The 11662-nt window shown below is 56.3% G+C and overlaps 7 protein-coding genes across 7 annotated transcripts; 3 read left to right on the forward strand and 4 right to left on the reverse strand.

Moving 5' to 3' along the window:
* Positions 1-125: 125 nt before the first annotated feature.
* On the reverse strand, positions 126-1183 carry QBC33DRAFT_526096 (cytochrome b-c1 complex subunit 7). The gene is made up of 2 exons (XM_060426876.1): positions 978-1183; positions 126-871 (listed from the first exon to the last, which is right to left on the reverse strand). The coding sequence occupies exons 1-2, from the start codon at positions 1091-1093 to the stop codon at positions 613-615; spliced, it is 375 nt and encodes a 124-aa protein (XP_060287110.1). The 5' UTR covers positions 1094-1183; the 3' UTR covers positions 126-612.
* Positions 1184-2185: 1002 nt separating this feature from the next.
* Positions 2186-3454, forward strand: QBC33DRAFT_444952 (mitochondrial carrier protein; the record flags this gene model as incomplete). Its single annotated transcript, XM_060424296.1, has 2 exons — positions 2186-2549; positions 2643-3454. 2 exons carry the CDS (start codon positions 2186-2188, stop codon positions 3452-3454), a joined length of 1176 nt encoding a protein of 391 aa, XP_060287111.1.
* Positions 3455-4312: 858 nt separating this feature from the next.
* On the reverse strand, positions 4313-6039 carry QBC33DRAFT_221525 (thioredoxin-like protein). Its single transcript, XM_060422779.1, has 2 exons — positions 5391-6039; positions 4313-5214 (listed from the first exon to the last, which is right to left on the reverse strand). Exons 1-2 carry the CDS (start codon positions 5776-5778, stop codon positions 4733-4735), a joined length of 870 nt encoding a protein of 289 aa, XP_060287112.1. The 5' UTR covers positions 5779-6039; the 3' UTR covers positions 4313-4732.
* Positions 6040-6506: 467 nt separating this feature from the next.
* On the forward strand, positions 6507-7291 carry QBC33DRAFT_555398 (uncharacterized protein; the record flags this gene model as incomplete). Its single annotated transcript, XM_060429633.1, has 3 exons — positions 6507-6560; positions 6695-7203; positions 7267-7291. The coding sequence occupies 3 exons, from the start codon at positions 6507-6509 to the stop codon at positions 7289-7291; spliced, it is 588 nt and encodes a 195-aa protein (XP_060287113.1).
* A 39-nt stretch (positions 7292-7330) lies between these two features.
* QBC33DRAFT_526104 (DUF1715-domain-containing protein) lies at positions 7331-8326 on the reverse strand. Its single transcript, XM_060426877.1, has one exon. The coding sequence runs from the start codon at positions 8167-8169 to the stop codon at positions 7648-7650; it is 522 nt and encodes a 173-aa protein (XP_060287114.1). The 5' UTR covers positions 8170-8326; the 3' UTR covers positions 7331-7647.
* A 549-nt stretch (positions 8327-8875) lies between these two features.
* On the reverse strand, positions 8876-10485 carry QBC33DRAFT_526107 (NAD(P)-binding protein). The gene is made up of 2 exons (XM_060426878.1): positions 10155-10485; positions 8876-10063 (listed from the first exon to the last, which is right to left on the reverse strand). The coding sequence occupies exons 1-2, from the start codon at positions 10204-10206 to the stop codon at positions 9255-9257; spliced, it is 861 nt and encodes a 286-aa protein (XP_060287115.1). The 5' UTR covers positions 10207-10485; the 3' UTR covers positions 8876-9254.
* A 237-nt stretch (positions 10486-10722) lies between these two features.
* QBC33DRAFT_555401 (acetyltransferase) lies at positions 10723-11631 on the forward strand (the record flags this gene model as incomplete). Its single annotated transcript, XM_060429634.1, has 2 exons — positions 10723-11035; positions 11171-11631. The coding sequence occupies 2 exons, from the start codon at positions 10723-10725 to the stop codon at positions 11629-11631; spliced, it is 774 nt and encodes a 257-aa protein (XP_060287116.1).
* Between the last annotated feature and the right edge of the window lie 31 nt (positions 11632-11662).

Consider the following 11662-nt stretch of genomic DNA (forward strand, 5'->3'; position numbering starts at 1 on the left):
GAGGTTAGCGTGCTTCTACTTTACATACATCACCCACCGGACTAAGTTGGTGCTAGAGTTCAGCAGACCTGGTGGTCTGAAGGTGATAGGGGAATCTTGTGAACAGAATTTCGGGGCAAAGGAAATGACAGATGGCTAAGCGTAATATATACTGTTGTTCGTATAGACCCTTGGGCTAGCCTGTATATTCTGGAAACCATACAATATGTCAGAGATCACGGGTACGGAAAGAGCAAAGGACGTGAATGGCCTTCTGACAAACGACCAAGCTTCGTCTAAGAGCCACTTCTAGGTTGGCTTCACATAGTCGATGCTAAGCAACCCTTCAAAGAGATGGTTACCTAGACAAGGGAGGCAAAGGGCTTTGTTAGGCGAGTGGATCGTCTAAATTCCTAGAACAAACCCGTGGTCTATACTCGTGTACAAGTTTTCGCCTGCCTCGTAACGCTGCTGGCGCCCCAACGACTTCCCACCCATAGCCATCTAAACTCGTAGCATACAGTTCGCATTTCGCGCTCCTTGGTTCCCGTCGACATCGAGCCAGGAACACCGTATCCCACTCCGGGGGAGGGTACCAGGCCTCCATGCCGCAGGCATAGGGCGAATTGGCATTCAGTGGTTCTTGATGACGGTCAAGGCATCCAGGTCCTTCCTCTCCTTCGCTTCGGCCTCGATCTGTGCAATGAGGGGGCCCAGGTAGGGCTTATCGTCCTCGGCTTTCGTCCACTCCGACTTGGGCAGCAGCTTGTGGGTGATGGAGCATTGCACCGCACGGCGGATGCGGAAGACGCGGTCATAGTTCTCCTCGGGCCCGAGGCGCTTGAGGGCCAGGGCGACGGTCTCGTTCTCCTCGGAGATGAGGTCGTCGGCTCTGTAGGAGGAGAGGGAAGGGCCCACAAGGTCAGCCTGGTTCAATTGCATCGCTCGAATGGCTATGGTATGCGCCCCCGGGGAAGCAAAAGAGGATGGGAACTTACCGGAGGCCCATCTGGCGGTAGCTGGCAGCATTGGCGTACCAATTGGCCAGGGGCCGCAGCATGTTTCGCAGCCACGGCCGCTTGAGGACAAAGGGCGCAAAACTGGGAGCAGACATGTTGGTGGTGGTGGTTTTCTTTTGGGGGGACTGAGGGCTGGAGTTGTCCGACACAGGTGCAAAGCAAATTGCCGCGCCGGAATCAGTCGAGGTTGATTTTCGAGGCACCCGAGTGGTCGGAATGATTGATCACGTGAAGCTTCCCTTTCCCTGACACCGAGGCCCAGGTAGGTACCTAGGTATCTAAACTATGAGGTAATCGGCTGGCAGACTCGCCGACAAGCGCTACTGCGTACAATAGGTATGGATTTCCTGACTGTTGAAACTACCTATTCTAAAGTTTAGGTATGGTGCAATGTGAAAGTTTTCCTATTCCCGACCAAGAGCTCCATAGTAAGTAGTGTAATCTTCTGTAGTGCTAGGTTCCTCAATACTTCAAGACAAGAGAACGCAACCACAACGACGACAGGTGTTTCATTCCAATATAGGTCGTCATCTTAGACAGGGTACCTGATCTTGCGTAGTCCACCAGTTCGTCACTCTAGCCGATCCACTAAGCACCTACCCCCGACTTGATATCCAGTTCCGAAAATCTTCCTCTCAACTTCCACTCACCAATTTCAAGCCCACACTCCTCCGAAACGTTCCTCCGCTTACAGGAACAGGGCGAGAACCCCACAAGATTACCGTTTCCCAAACTCGACAAATATCCGACCTGCGGTCAATGTCCTGTCGTGCGTGATAGGCGCTTTGTCGCTGCAGGCGAGGGAGCTTTTCCCCGCACCCCCAGCACGTCAGGAAATCGATTCCCATTGTCCCCAGGACCTCGACTCCAGGACCAGGGACAGCACCAGCCAGCCAGAATTTCAGTCGACAGAGAGCAGAGCGGACCCTCTGCCTACCGGGGTCTCTGTCCTGCTCCAGAGACCCCGTGCGACAGAGTCACTTTTTTGAAAGACAAAAAGTTGAGGAAGAGGCATGCCCCACGACGACCAGCACTCCGACCCTGAACGGTCAACCACAACAGCATTGCAAGCAGAACATGCAGAACATGTTGTGCCATTGCCTTCCTCTGCCCCCTCCTACTATTATCCCACAGGGGAACCCATAAGAGCTAGCAGCGCCCCATCCCCCGCCGTACCGGTCCCAAACATGTCGAACCCCCACCAGCTGTCGCACTTCGAACGATGGGCAGTACGCGCCTCGGACTCACAGTTCAATGCCCTCTCTGGTGCAATTGGTGGCTTCACCTCGGGTATCGTCACCTGCCCACTGGATGTTATCAAGACAAAGCTTCAGGCCCAGGGAGGATTTGCTGCCATCCAGAAGGGGCGCCATGTCGGTCATCATAAGGTGTATGAAGGCTTGCTCGGAACTGGACGGGTGATATGGAGAGAAGAGGGGCTGCGTGGCATGTACCGGGGGCTGGGCCCGATAATATTGGGTTACCTGCCCACCTGGGCTGTCTGGTTTACCGTCTACAACAAGAGCAAGGTTGTCCTGGCTCAACATCACGGTAGGCATCCACCCCCCCCTGCTAAGCTAGCGTGCCTGCAACCCAAGCCTGCGCAGTCCCATTGCCAAACGCAATGCTAACTTGGCCAAATAGAAAACAGATTCGTGATCAACTTCTGGTCGTCCATCATCGCAGGAGCCAGCAGCACCATTGTCACCAACCCCATCTGGGTGATAAAGACCAGGCTGATGTCACAAACCGGCCATCATAGCCGACCACGGTTTTCTGTCTTCCCTAAGGGATCAAATACACCTACTTCCCGGCCGACATTACATGCTCCCTGGCACTATCGGTCAACTCTTGATGCTGCGCGCAAGATGTACACCACTGAGGGCATCCTTTCCTTCTATTCTGGCCTCACCCCAGCACTCCTTGGCCTAACTCATGTTGCAGTGCAGTTCCCTGCATATGAGTACCTCAAGACGAGATTTACTGGCCAGGGAATGGGAGGATCACCCGAGGGTGCGGGCGACGGTGAGGCACACTGGTTTGGTGTCCTCTCAGCCTCCATCCTCTCCAAGATCCTGGCCAGCAGTGCCACCTACCCACACGAGGTGATCCGCACAAGGCTGCAGACACAGCGCCGACCAGCACCGGGACACGAGTACCTAGGAGGCGTGGCACAGGGTGCTGGCAATAACGGTGCCTCAAGTCCTGCTGCTCTGAACCAGCAGCAGCCGCAACCCCGTCGGTACAGGGGTATCGTCATGACCGTCCGCACAATTTTTCTTGAGGAAGGCTGGCGAGCATTCTACGCCGGCATGGGCACCAACATGATGCGTGCTGTGCCTGCTGCGACAGTCACCATGTGCACCTACGAATATGTAATGGAGCAGCTGAAGAAGACGCGCCACAACGCCAGGCACAAGCTTGAGCAGAGCAACCCCGATGTGAGCTTCTCATAGAATGAGAAAGCACCTCCTTCCTTTGGAGTCCTAGGTTTTACAGCACATTGGCCTCTGTGCACATTCTGTGCACAATGTTCATAAAATCAAACTCATTCATCCACACAAGCAACCCTCAAAGGACAGAGCGGCTGTGGCTTCGGGTATAGGGGATTGATACAAAGGCAAAAGAAAGGACATCTGGCTCGGACATCTAAACACGATACCCTTGCTACGTTATATGCATAGATTTTTTACTTGGTTCGGACCCTCATCATCTGTACTGACCATGGTTTCCTTCCTCTCTTGTGCTGTTCTCTTTTTAAGTTTTCCTTCGATCGGCTTCCTCCAGGCATTGAAATCGGTTTCTCCCCCTCCCTCTCCCAACTGTAGAATCGAGGGACGCGCATGCTTTTTGGTTTTTTACTTGCAAGGCGGAGGAGTCCAGGCTTATGATCTGCTTCTGCATGGAGGGGGTTGGGTGGGGAGGGGTTGCATGTGTATAGGAGTATGTGTACTTACAGGGTATCAGTGGAACATACATAAATACAGACCGATCTGACAACTGGTTACTGGTTACTGATTAGTGGCTACCTTGGTGATGGCGCCTTTCCCAGCTCCTCTCTCCCTTCTCAACTTGGGTGGGAGCAGGCCAGCTCCGTCGCCAAGAATGTTGCCGCAGCGCTTTCTACCCACGACTCATACACCCGGAACCCGGCCCCGGATACGTCTCAGCCGGAGCTTCGCCGCGTAGTGCGCCGCCAGGCTTTTGGTACCTCCCATCGTCCTGGACAATAAGCCTAACTCCCAGAGTCAACTCTGATCATGTAGGACGGGAGGGAGGACCATGTACGGCGGCGACCAGGACAATAGTAGAACCCCTTAAGGGTTGGCACATTTGTCCAGTGGGAGAGTTGCGAAGAACATACAGCGATGGGGAGACATGTTATCGCATAACGAAGATTTATTATTGTGTGGGACTATCTTATAGTGCATTATAGCAAACTTGCTTCTCAAACAGACTGGTTCGTTCCTCTCTGGCCTGTCATTTCCTGTCCCAAAAAAAGAAACAACCGAAAACAATACACGTAGCCAGTTGAAACCCCAGCCATCGTCCCAAGTCCAGACACCCTTCCCCTTACGCCCACACAAAAACACACTGTGGATGGACTCGCACAAACGATGCCTCAACTTCAACTGCTATGCCTCGCGCCTCCGAGGGCCACTGGTACGAGCAGATCAGATTCTCCTCCATGAATCAAGCCGGAGCCGGCACAGACAGTAGGCTGTGTGAACTACCTACTCCCCCGCCTTTTCAGCATCAACAATCTTCGCCTGATCCTCGGTCCCGGCAGCCGCATCGCCATCCACCTTCTCCCCCTCCCCCTCCTCCGCCTCTACCTTCTCCGCCTCCACCTTCTCCGCCACCCCGTTAGCGGCATCATCATCAGCACCGCCATCAGCAGCAGCCGCCGCCAGCTCGGCGGCCAGCTTCCTCGCGACGTCGACGGTGCCGACGGGGCTGCCGACCTGGGCGGCGAGGACCTTGCCGGCCCTGTCGACGGCGAAGATGCCGCGGGCGGTGCCGCGCGGCGACTTCGCCAGGCCTATGGCGGCGATCAGGGTCGCGGCCGGGTCGCACAGCAGCGGGTAGGGCAGCGCCTGCTTGTCCTTGAAGGTCGTGTTCGCGCGCGGCGAGTCGGCCGACAGGCCGTAGATGGCCAGGCCGCCGGCCGTGAGCGTCGCGTACGAGTCGCGGAAGAGGCAGGCCTGGGCGGTGCCTGTTGGGTGGGAGAGGGCGTTTAGTATGATGGAAAGGAAAACGGATGGGCTGGGATGGAAGCGGGGTGATGGGGGAGGAGGGGTGGGGGAAGAACAGTGAGTAGTATAGATCTGATGTTTCTCATGTTTCCCATCGGTGTAAGTCATCGAAAAAGCAAGGAAATATTGAACCTACATCCAGGAGTCGAGGCCTTGGGGTAGGTGAACAGCACAACGCCGGCCTTGCTCTTGTCGACAAGGGCCTTGAGTGTGGTCTTCTCGCCGTCATTGGTCTCGATCGCGCCGCCGAAGCCCTCAAGGGTGATCACGTCGCCGATGACGGGTTTGACTGCCGTGCGCTTCGGCGGTTCGCTCTTGCCATTGACCTTGGCCGCCGGCTTAGAGCTCTTCGCGGGGGCGGCATCTTTGGCCTTGGTCGCAGACTTGGTAGCAGCCTTGGGAGCAGCTTTGGGGGCAGCTTTGGGAGCAGACTTGGTCGCAGCTTTGGCGACTTTGGCGACCTTCTTGGCTGGAGGCTCTGCGGGAAGCTGAGCCGCCTTGCGCTTGCGAAGTACGACTGGCATTGCGGTTGCAAGGCTGTAACGGGTGGTCGGATTTACAATAAGTGAGGAAAAACGAGTGAGGGTCGAGATAATTCAGGTCACAAACTGGAAAGAATATTTGAGACAAGGTTGGATGGAAATGGAAGTGGATTGGGAGCTGGCTGAGGTTCGAAGTATAAACAAGAGGTTGAGTTGTAGGTCGGGCAGGTATCTGGCCAATCATAGCGTGCGCAAGTTCGAAGCTCTGGCAAGGACAGGCCCCCTCCGCAATGCGCATTCTAGTTTGATATTTGGTAAGAGTGACTTGGGTACCCTCCTGCCAAAGCCACCCGGGGGAGTATCGTCAAACAGCAGGTAATGGATGACAAATTGCCCCCGGTTTCTCTAGGCACAACATGGTGAACAGACAGTTCAAGCTCTTCTCCCCACGAATGATGCGTCCCAATCTGCGTATAGATTTTATATCTGCCAACTGATGGCATGCAGCAAAACTTGCTTGGAAAAGGCCGTCTGCAACCCGTACATCCGTAGGATTGAAGGATCCCTATCGGTTCGTAGGTAATCTGTAGTTCTGTGAGATCCGAATTCCCCAAAAGTTGGATTGATGTTTTATATCAACGGCAAAATCTCGGCAATTTGTCATCACCTTCCAACCGGACTGGCAGCAGCTCACCTCGAAGCCTTTCCGCTTGGAATCGACGCATTCGACCTCCAATCTACAGCACACGTTCACATTCATTGCCGCCACCATGGCTTCTAAAGTGGTAGCGAAAGCTGCAGGCGGTGTCATGAGTATCACTACGGTATTTACCCCCGAAAGCAGACGCCAATTGGTTCCCCAGTCCCTGCGAGATTTGCTTCTCCCCCACCGACGGCCGGGGGCTCTCTACGCAGAGGCACCCTTCGAGAAAACCCAAGCTGACTGACGCCGTGGCAGAAACAAACCGTACAATCGACCGGAATCTGGGAATTTCTCCGCCGGGCCGTGGCCATCGACCCGAACAGGTCCAACGGCGTGCCCCTCAACCCCTACTTCCGGAACCCGACCCCGGGCAGCATCGATCCGCTGCTGTTCGACGACCCGGTGACCCTGCCGGCCGGCGACATCGCCGACAACCCGTACTGGAAGCGCGACGCCCGGCGCAACTACTCGCGCCACAGCGTGATCGGGCAGGCCGACCAGGTCGCCCTGCTGACCGTCGGCAGTGCCGCCCAGCCGCGCGTCGAGCTGATCGGCGAGGAGGGCTCCAAGGCGCTGGTCGCGGCCGAGGATGCGGGGAGGCAGGGCGGTCTGGCCGCCTACTTTGAGAAGACCGGCACCGAGGCTGGCAAGCTGGTCCTCGGCGAGAATGGGCTTCCGCCCCTGCCCAGCGGGGAGAGCCTCTCGAGCGGGAAGTGGGATGTCCACAGATATGAGATCGATGAGGAGCAGTCGTACCCGGATACGTAAGTTCTTTGCATCCCGGAGCTATATTGGAAGGAGAAACGGTTTGCTAACTACTTTTGCAGCTATCCGTGCAGATCTTTTCAGTGATAGATGAGAGGACAGGCACATGGAATGTATATATTTAAGGTGGCTGTGAACAATAGACTTGCTGCTCGAAGACCCATATCGGATGTCCAAGCGCTCTGTCTTCTATCCTGCCTGTAGACGATGGACAATATCTACCGTCCCTGCAATGTTACTTGGCCAAGGCGACCATCTCGCCAAACACCTATCCCCTATCAGGATATACAGTCCGCCGTGATAACCCATGGCACGAGAGGGATTGTCAGGCCAGGCCAACCCCTTATTCTCATCTCTGGCCGCTCAACCGTGCCGTGGAAATGTCTTGGCCATTCCGGCTGCAAAGAGATTGCGTTCACACTTGAGTCCGTGACTGTCTGTCGTCATCGTCTTGCGGGGCTGGTGCTCTCTTGAGGGCGGCTCCGACCCGAATCCTCCCCTATCGTTCTCTCGATTATCTTCGCCTTTCCTTGAGCCCTTTTTATCCTGTCGTCGAAGTCGTCGACCGCCTCATCGGTGTTCTCTGTAGATAGGGTCTCGGGCTCAACAAGGGCGTACAGAACCGTGACATTTTTCTCCAGTCTTGGATTTCTCGGCAAGAGCGGCAGTGAATGCCGCTCCGGTTGCTGACTTCTCCCGCTGCTTTCCGGTTGGCCACTAGCCATCTGATGCGACTCGGGCTGGGTCGCCGACTTCGCCTTCAGATTAGGCAGACGATTCGCCCATATCACTGCCTTTCCGTGCAGCCTCCCGCTCTCCAGGAACTTCTCGAACCCTTTCTCGAGCCCGAACGAGCGGCCTTCTATCCGCCCGGCTTTTATCCCGTCCTCCAGGCCTTGCTTGTATCCCTCCTGATAGAACTGTTCCTCCAGGTTGAGCACACCGTCGAAGGGGTCGTCTGCCATGCTGGGGTTCCGGCTCTGGTCTCCCCAGCTGGGTTCCAACGGCAAAGGTTTAGATGACGGGAGGGCGTCGGACAGGAACCTTCTCTAAGTTCTGCAATGGTACAATATGGTCAAGATTCTTGCGCTGGGTTTGGCGGGGTGTGCATGTGCTTATGCTAGGTACCTAATAGGGTCTAGGAGGACCCAGGAATAAAATCAGCTAAGCCGGACGCCGTTTTGGGTCACGTGCGGGCCGGTACTGGACCCCCACCCGGTGTTATCGGCGCCGGCCGAGGACCGATTTTGGCGCCCCCACACTTGCTCTCCTCCGTGTGTCATTGGTGAGAAACCACAACCTCAATGTTGAAATGGCGATCGTCTATATCGACGAGGAGAAGGCCCCGACATGCCCTTGGCATCGAGGCCTCCCCTTCAAGAGTCTGTCCCAAGCATACCTCCAACATGGCCCTGAAAACGACTACCAGGTTAAAAAAAAGACGAGGAAGAATACAAACCCGCAGCCGAATCTGCTTTGAGGAAAGCTGGCATCTTGATGAAGCCTTATGATGCTCTAACCCTCACACGAGAGACCTCGATGAACATCGTTGGGGAGCTTTGGGAGATTCCAGCTCCATGCTGCGGTTTGTGTGGACAAAAGCTCCTAGCGTGGCTTATAAAACTGTAGACTGTGAGAGAGGCAAGCCTGTACTCACGCCTTATGGAAAGGTGAACGCCGTAAGGGAAGGACTGGGTTAGCTAAAGGCGCCTGATCGAAATCATAGACTCCAGCAATGGAACCTGTCCTCCTCAGATATAGTCTCTAATCAATATCATATTCGTCTGTTCTCGCCAAGGTCGAGCGAGCATGTGTAATCTCAGGCCATTGAAGAGCTCGGTGGTTTCGTGACTGATTCTCCATAACAGACTCGCAGGGAGTTGATTATGTGAGAGTCGTTCAGGGCTTGGGATTGAGCACCTATTCTCCCAAACGCAGGAATATCAAGGCGAGTGGCTTAGTTATATTATGGAGTAGCCTTCCAAGGGAGATTTACACGCTGTTTCTTGATCACTTGTACCTAGACGCTGAGACACCGTCGACTTCCCATCTAATGCAGCATCAGCATCCCTCCATTGGCGCAGACAACCTGCCCCGTACACCACGCCGCATCCTCGCTGCACAGCATGCCCACGATCCCCGCGACCTCGCGCGTGTAAGCCGGCCTCCCGCCGTTCTCCTTTGCATCCTCGACCAACTCATCGCTGTCGAGGCCAGGCCGCGCCGCCATCAGCGGCGTGTGCTGGATCCAGCCCTTGATGCCAGCCTTGAACTCCTCCGTGTTGGCCGCGTACATGGGCCCCTGGACGGGGCCCGGGTTGATGGAGTTGACGGTGGCCCTCTCGGCCAGCTCGCGGGCCCAGGTGCGCGTCATGGCCTCGAGGGCGGCCTTGGTCCCGCCGTACACCGACTGCCCCACGAACCCGGTGCTGCTCGACACGGACGACAGGTTGACGATCCGGCCCGACCGGTCCAGCGGCAGGTACGGCTCCACCGCCTGCACGAGCAGAAGCGGGCCCAACACGTTGACACGGTACGTCTCGTCGAACTGGCCTACCGTCACGTCCGCGAGGGGGGCGTTCAGCGCGATCCCCGCGTTGTTGACGATGATGTCGACCTGCAGCCGCATCGTGCCGTCCCCATCATCCCGCGAGAAGGGCCCCTTGGCAGCGTCGATGATCTGCGCGGGACCGGCCGTCGTGCCGATATCGGCTTGGACGACGACGATGCGGATCGAGTGCCTGTTCACCAAGGAGTTGGCAAGTTCATTGGCGAGAGAGGCCGAGCTCGGGGAGGTGTAGTTCAGAACCAGGTTGCATCCCTTTGACGCTAGGTTCTCGGCGATGGCGGCGCCGATGCCTGCGAACCCGCGTCAGCTATGCTATAATGAACTGATAGGAAAGCTCCTGGTGGTTTGGATGGTCCCCCTTCGGCGACTTCACTCTCGTACCTCTCGATGCCCCCGTTATGATTCCAACCTTGCCTTCCAGGGGACGAGTCATGTTGATCCTGGCTAGCTGCTTTGTCGGGCACCTTTCTCGGGCACGAGTCTTATAGTTGGTCTAGGGTTAGGCGGGACGAAGCTGTCCGAGCCGAGAGAACAGACACAAATGGACACAGAGAGCTTCACGGCAGATATTGTGTGTCAGCTTTAGAGAACTTATGCTTATACAACGGATTGGGACGAGAAGCAGAACGCCTCAGCATTATATATACGGCGTTTCTCCATGCGGCAATGGACCTCTCGACTTCTTGCCCCGCCAGTAGGTTGATAGTTGTAGTGGGGTAAAGCTTAGGTATGTTACGCAGTGCATCCGTACCTATAGCACCTGGCCTCGGCGGAATGTCTTCCGATAGCCGACGCCTATCAATCCTAGCACCTAAACCCAGCAAGACTACTTGGCGATAGTCTTGACAATTGACGGTACGGTACAGCAAAACTGAAAACGAGCCATTACAAGTGCCCACACGGCCAATACCGCACGAGTCCCTCACCCCCCGATTTCGAGTTCGAAAATATGGATATCCGGATCCTTCGCCCCTCCGACATCCCCCTCATCCAGCATGCCAACCTGGAGAACCTCCCCGAGAACTACTTCCTCAAATACTACCTCTACCACGCGCTCTCATGGCCCCAGCTAAGCTACGTCGCCGTCGACGTATCGCGGCCCAAGAAGACGCCCTACGACTACCCCAAGATCGTCGGCTACGTCCTCGCTAAGATGGAGGAGGAGCCGACCGACGGGGTGCAGCACGGGCACATCACCAGCCTGTCGGTCATGCGGACGCACCGGCGGCTGGGCATTGCAGAGAAGTTGATGAGGCAGAGCCGTGGGTGTTTCCTTTCCCTTACCTACCCTTTCCTCCCGTTCTTCTCTCCCCCTTATCCGCCCCCAACTCCCACTGCAATTGCACCCCCGCCAAAAAAACCGAAGCCACCAACTAACTTCCTCCGGTCCAACACAGAACTCGCCATGGTCGAGACCTTCGGCGGGCACTACGTCTCGCTGCACGTGCGCGTCTCCAACCAGGCCGCCATCCACCTGTACCGCGACACGCTGGGCTTCAAGACGGAGAAGACCGAGTCCAAGTACTACGCCGACGGCGAGGACGCCTTCTGCATGCGCCTGGACCTGGGCCCCACCTGGGAGCAGGTGCAGGAGGACCGGGAAAAGGACCATGATGACGCCGCCCGCGAGGACAACGTCGACGAGGGCGACGCCGTCGGCGACGTCGGCAGGGCGACCGACCCGGCTGAGAAGCCCAAGTCGAGGAGGAGTGCCAATGCAAAGCCTGCGGTGAACTCGGCGGATGCGGCGGCGGCGGCGGCGGCGGCGGCGGACAAGGAAAAGAAGAGAAAGGTCAAGGTCGGGAGGGGGTTGGGGGTGGGGGAGTTGGTGGAGAGGGATGAGAGCAAGCACTCGTAATACGGATAGAGGGATTGGCTATTGGTTTGCG

This window comes from Phialemonium atrogriseum (genome assembly GCF_030411735.1).
Source record: "Phialemonium atrogriseum strain 8032-3 unplaced genomic scaffold QBC33scaffold_3, whole genome shotgun sequence".
Classification (NCBI taxonomy): domain Eukaryota; kingdom Fungi; phylum Ascomycota; class Sordariomycetes; order Cephalothecales; family Cephalothecaceae; genus Phialemonium; species Phialemonium atrogriseum.

Excerpts from the sequence above, each read along its gene's own strand:
- QBC33DRAFT_526096 (XM_060426876.1), bottom strand. The coding sequence starts at position 1,093 with ATGTCTGCTCCCAGTTTTGCGCCCTTTGTCCTCAAGCGGCCGTGGCTG. Across the intron at positions 872-977 it reads TACCGCCAGATGGGCCTCCG|AGCCGACGACCTCATCTCCG; the intron begins GTAAGTTCCCAT and ends CTCCTCCTACAG.
- QBC33DRAFT_221525 (XM_060422779.1), bottom strand. The coding sequence starts at position 5,778 with ATGCCAGTCGTACTTCGCAAGCGCAAGGCGGCTCAGCTTCCCGCAGAG. Across the intron at positions 5,215-5,390 it reads CAAGGCCTCGACTCCTGGAT|GCACCGCCCAGGCCTGCCTC; the intron begins GTAGGTTCAATA and ends CCCACCCAACAG.
- QBC33DRAFT_526104 (XM_060426877.1), bottom strand. The coding sequence starts at position 8,169 with ATGGCAGACGACCCCTTCGACGGTGTGCTCAACCTGGAGGAACAGTTC.
- QBC33DRAFT_526107 (XM_060426878.1), bottom strand. The coding sequence starts at position 10,206 with ATGACTCGTCCCCTGGAAGGCAAGGTTGGAATCATAACGGGGGCATCG. Across the intron at positions 10,064-10,154 it reads CATAACGGGGGCATCGAGAG|GCATCGGCGCCGCCATCGCC; the intron begins GTACGAGAGTGA and ends GCGGGTTCGCAG.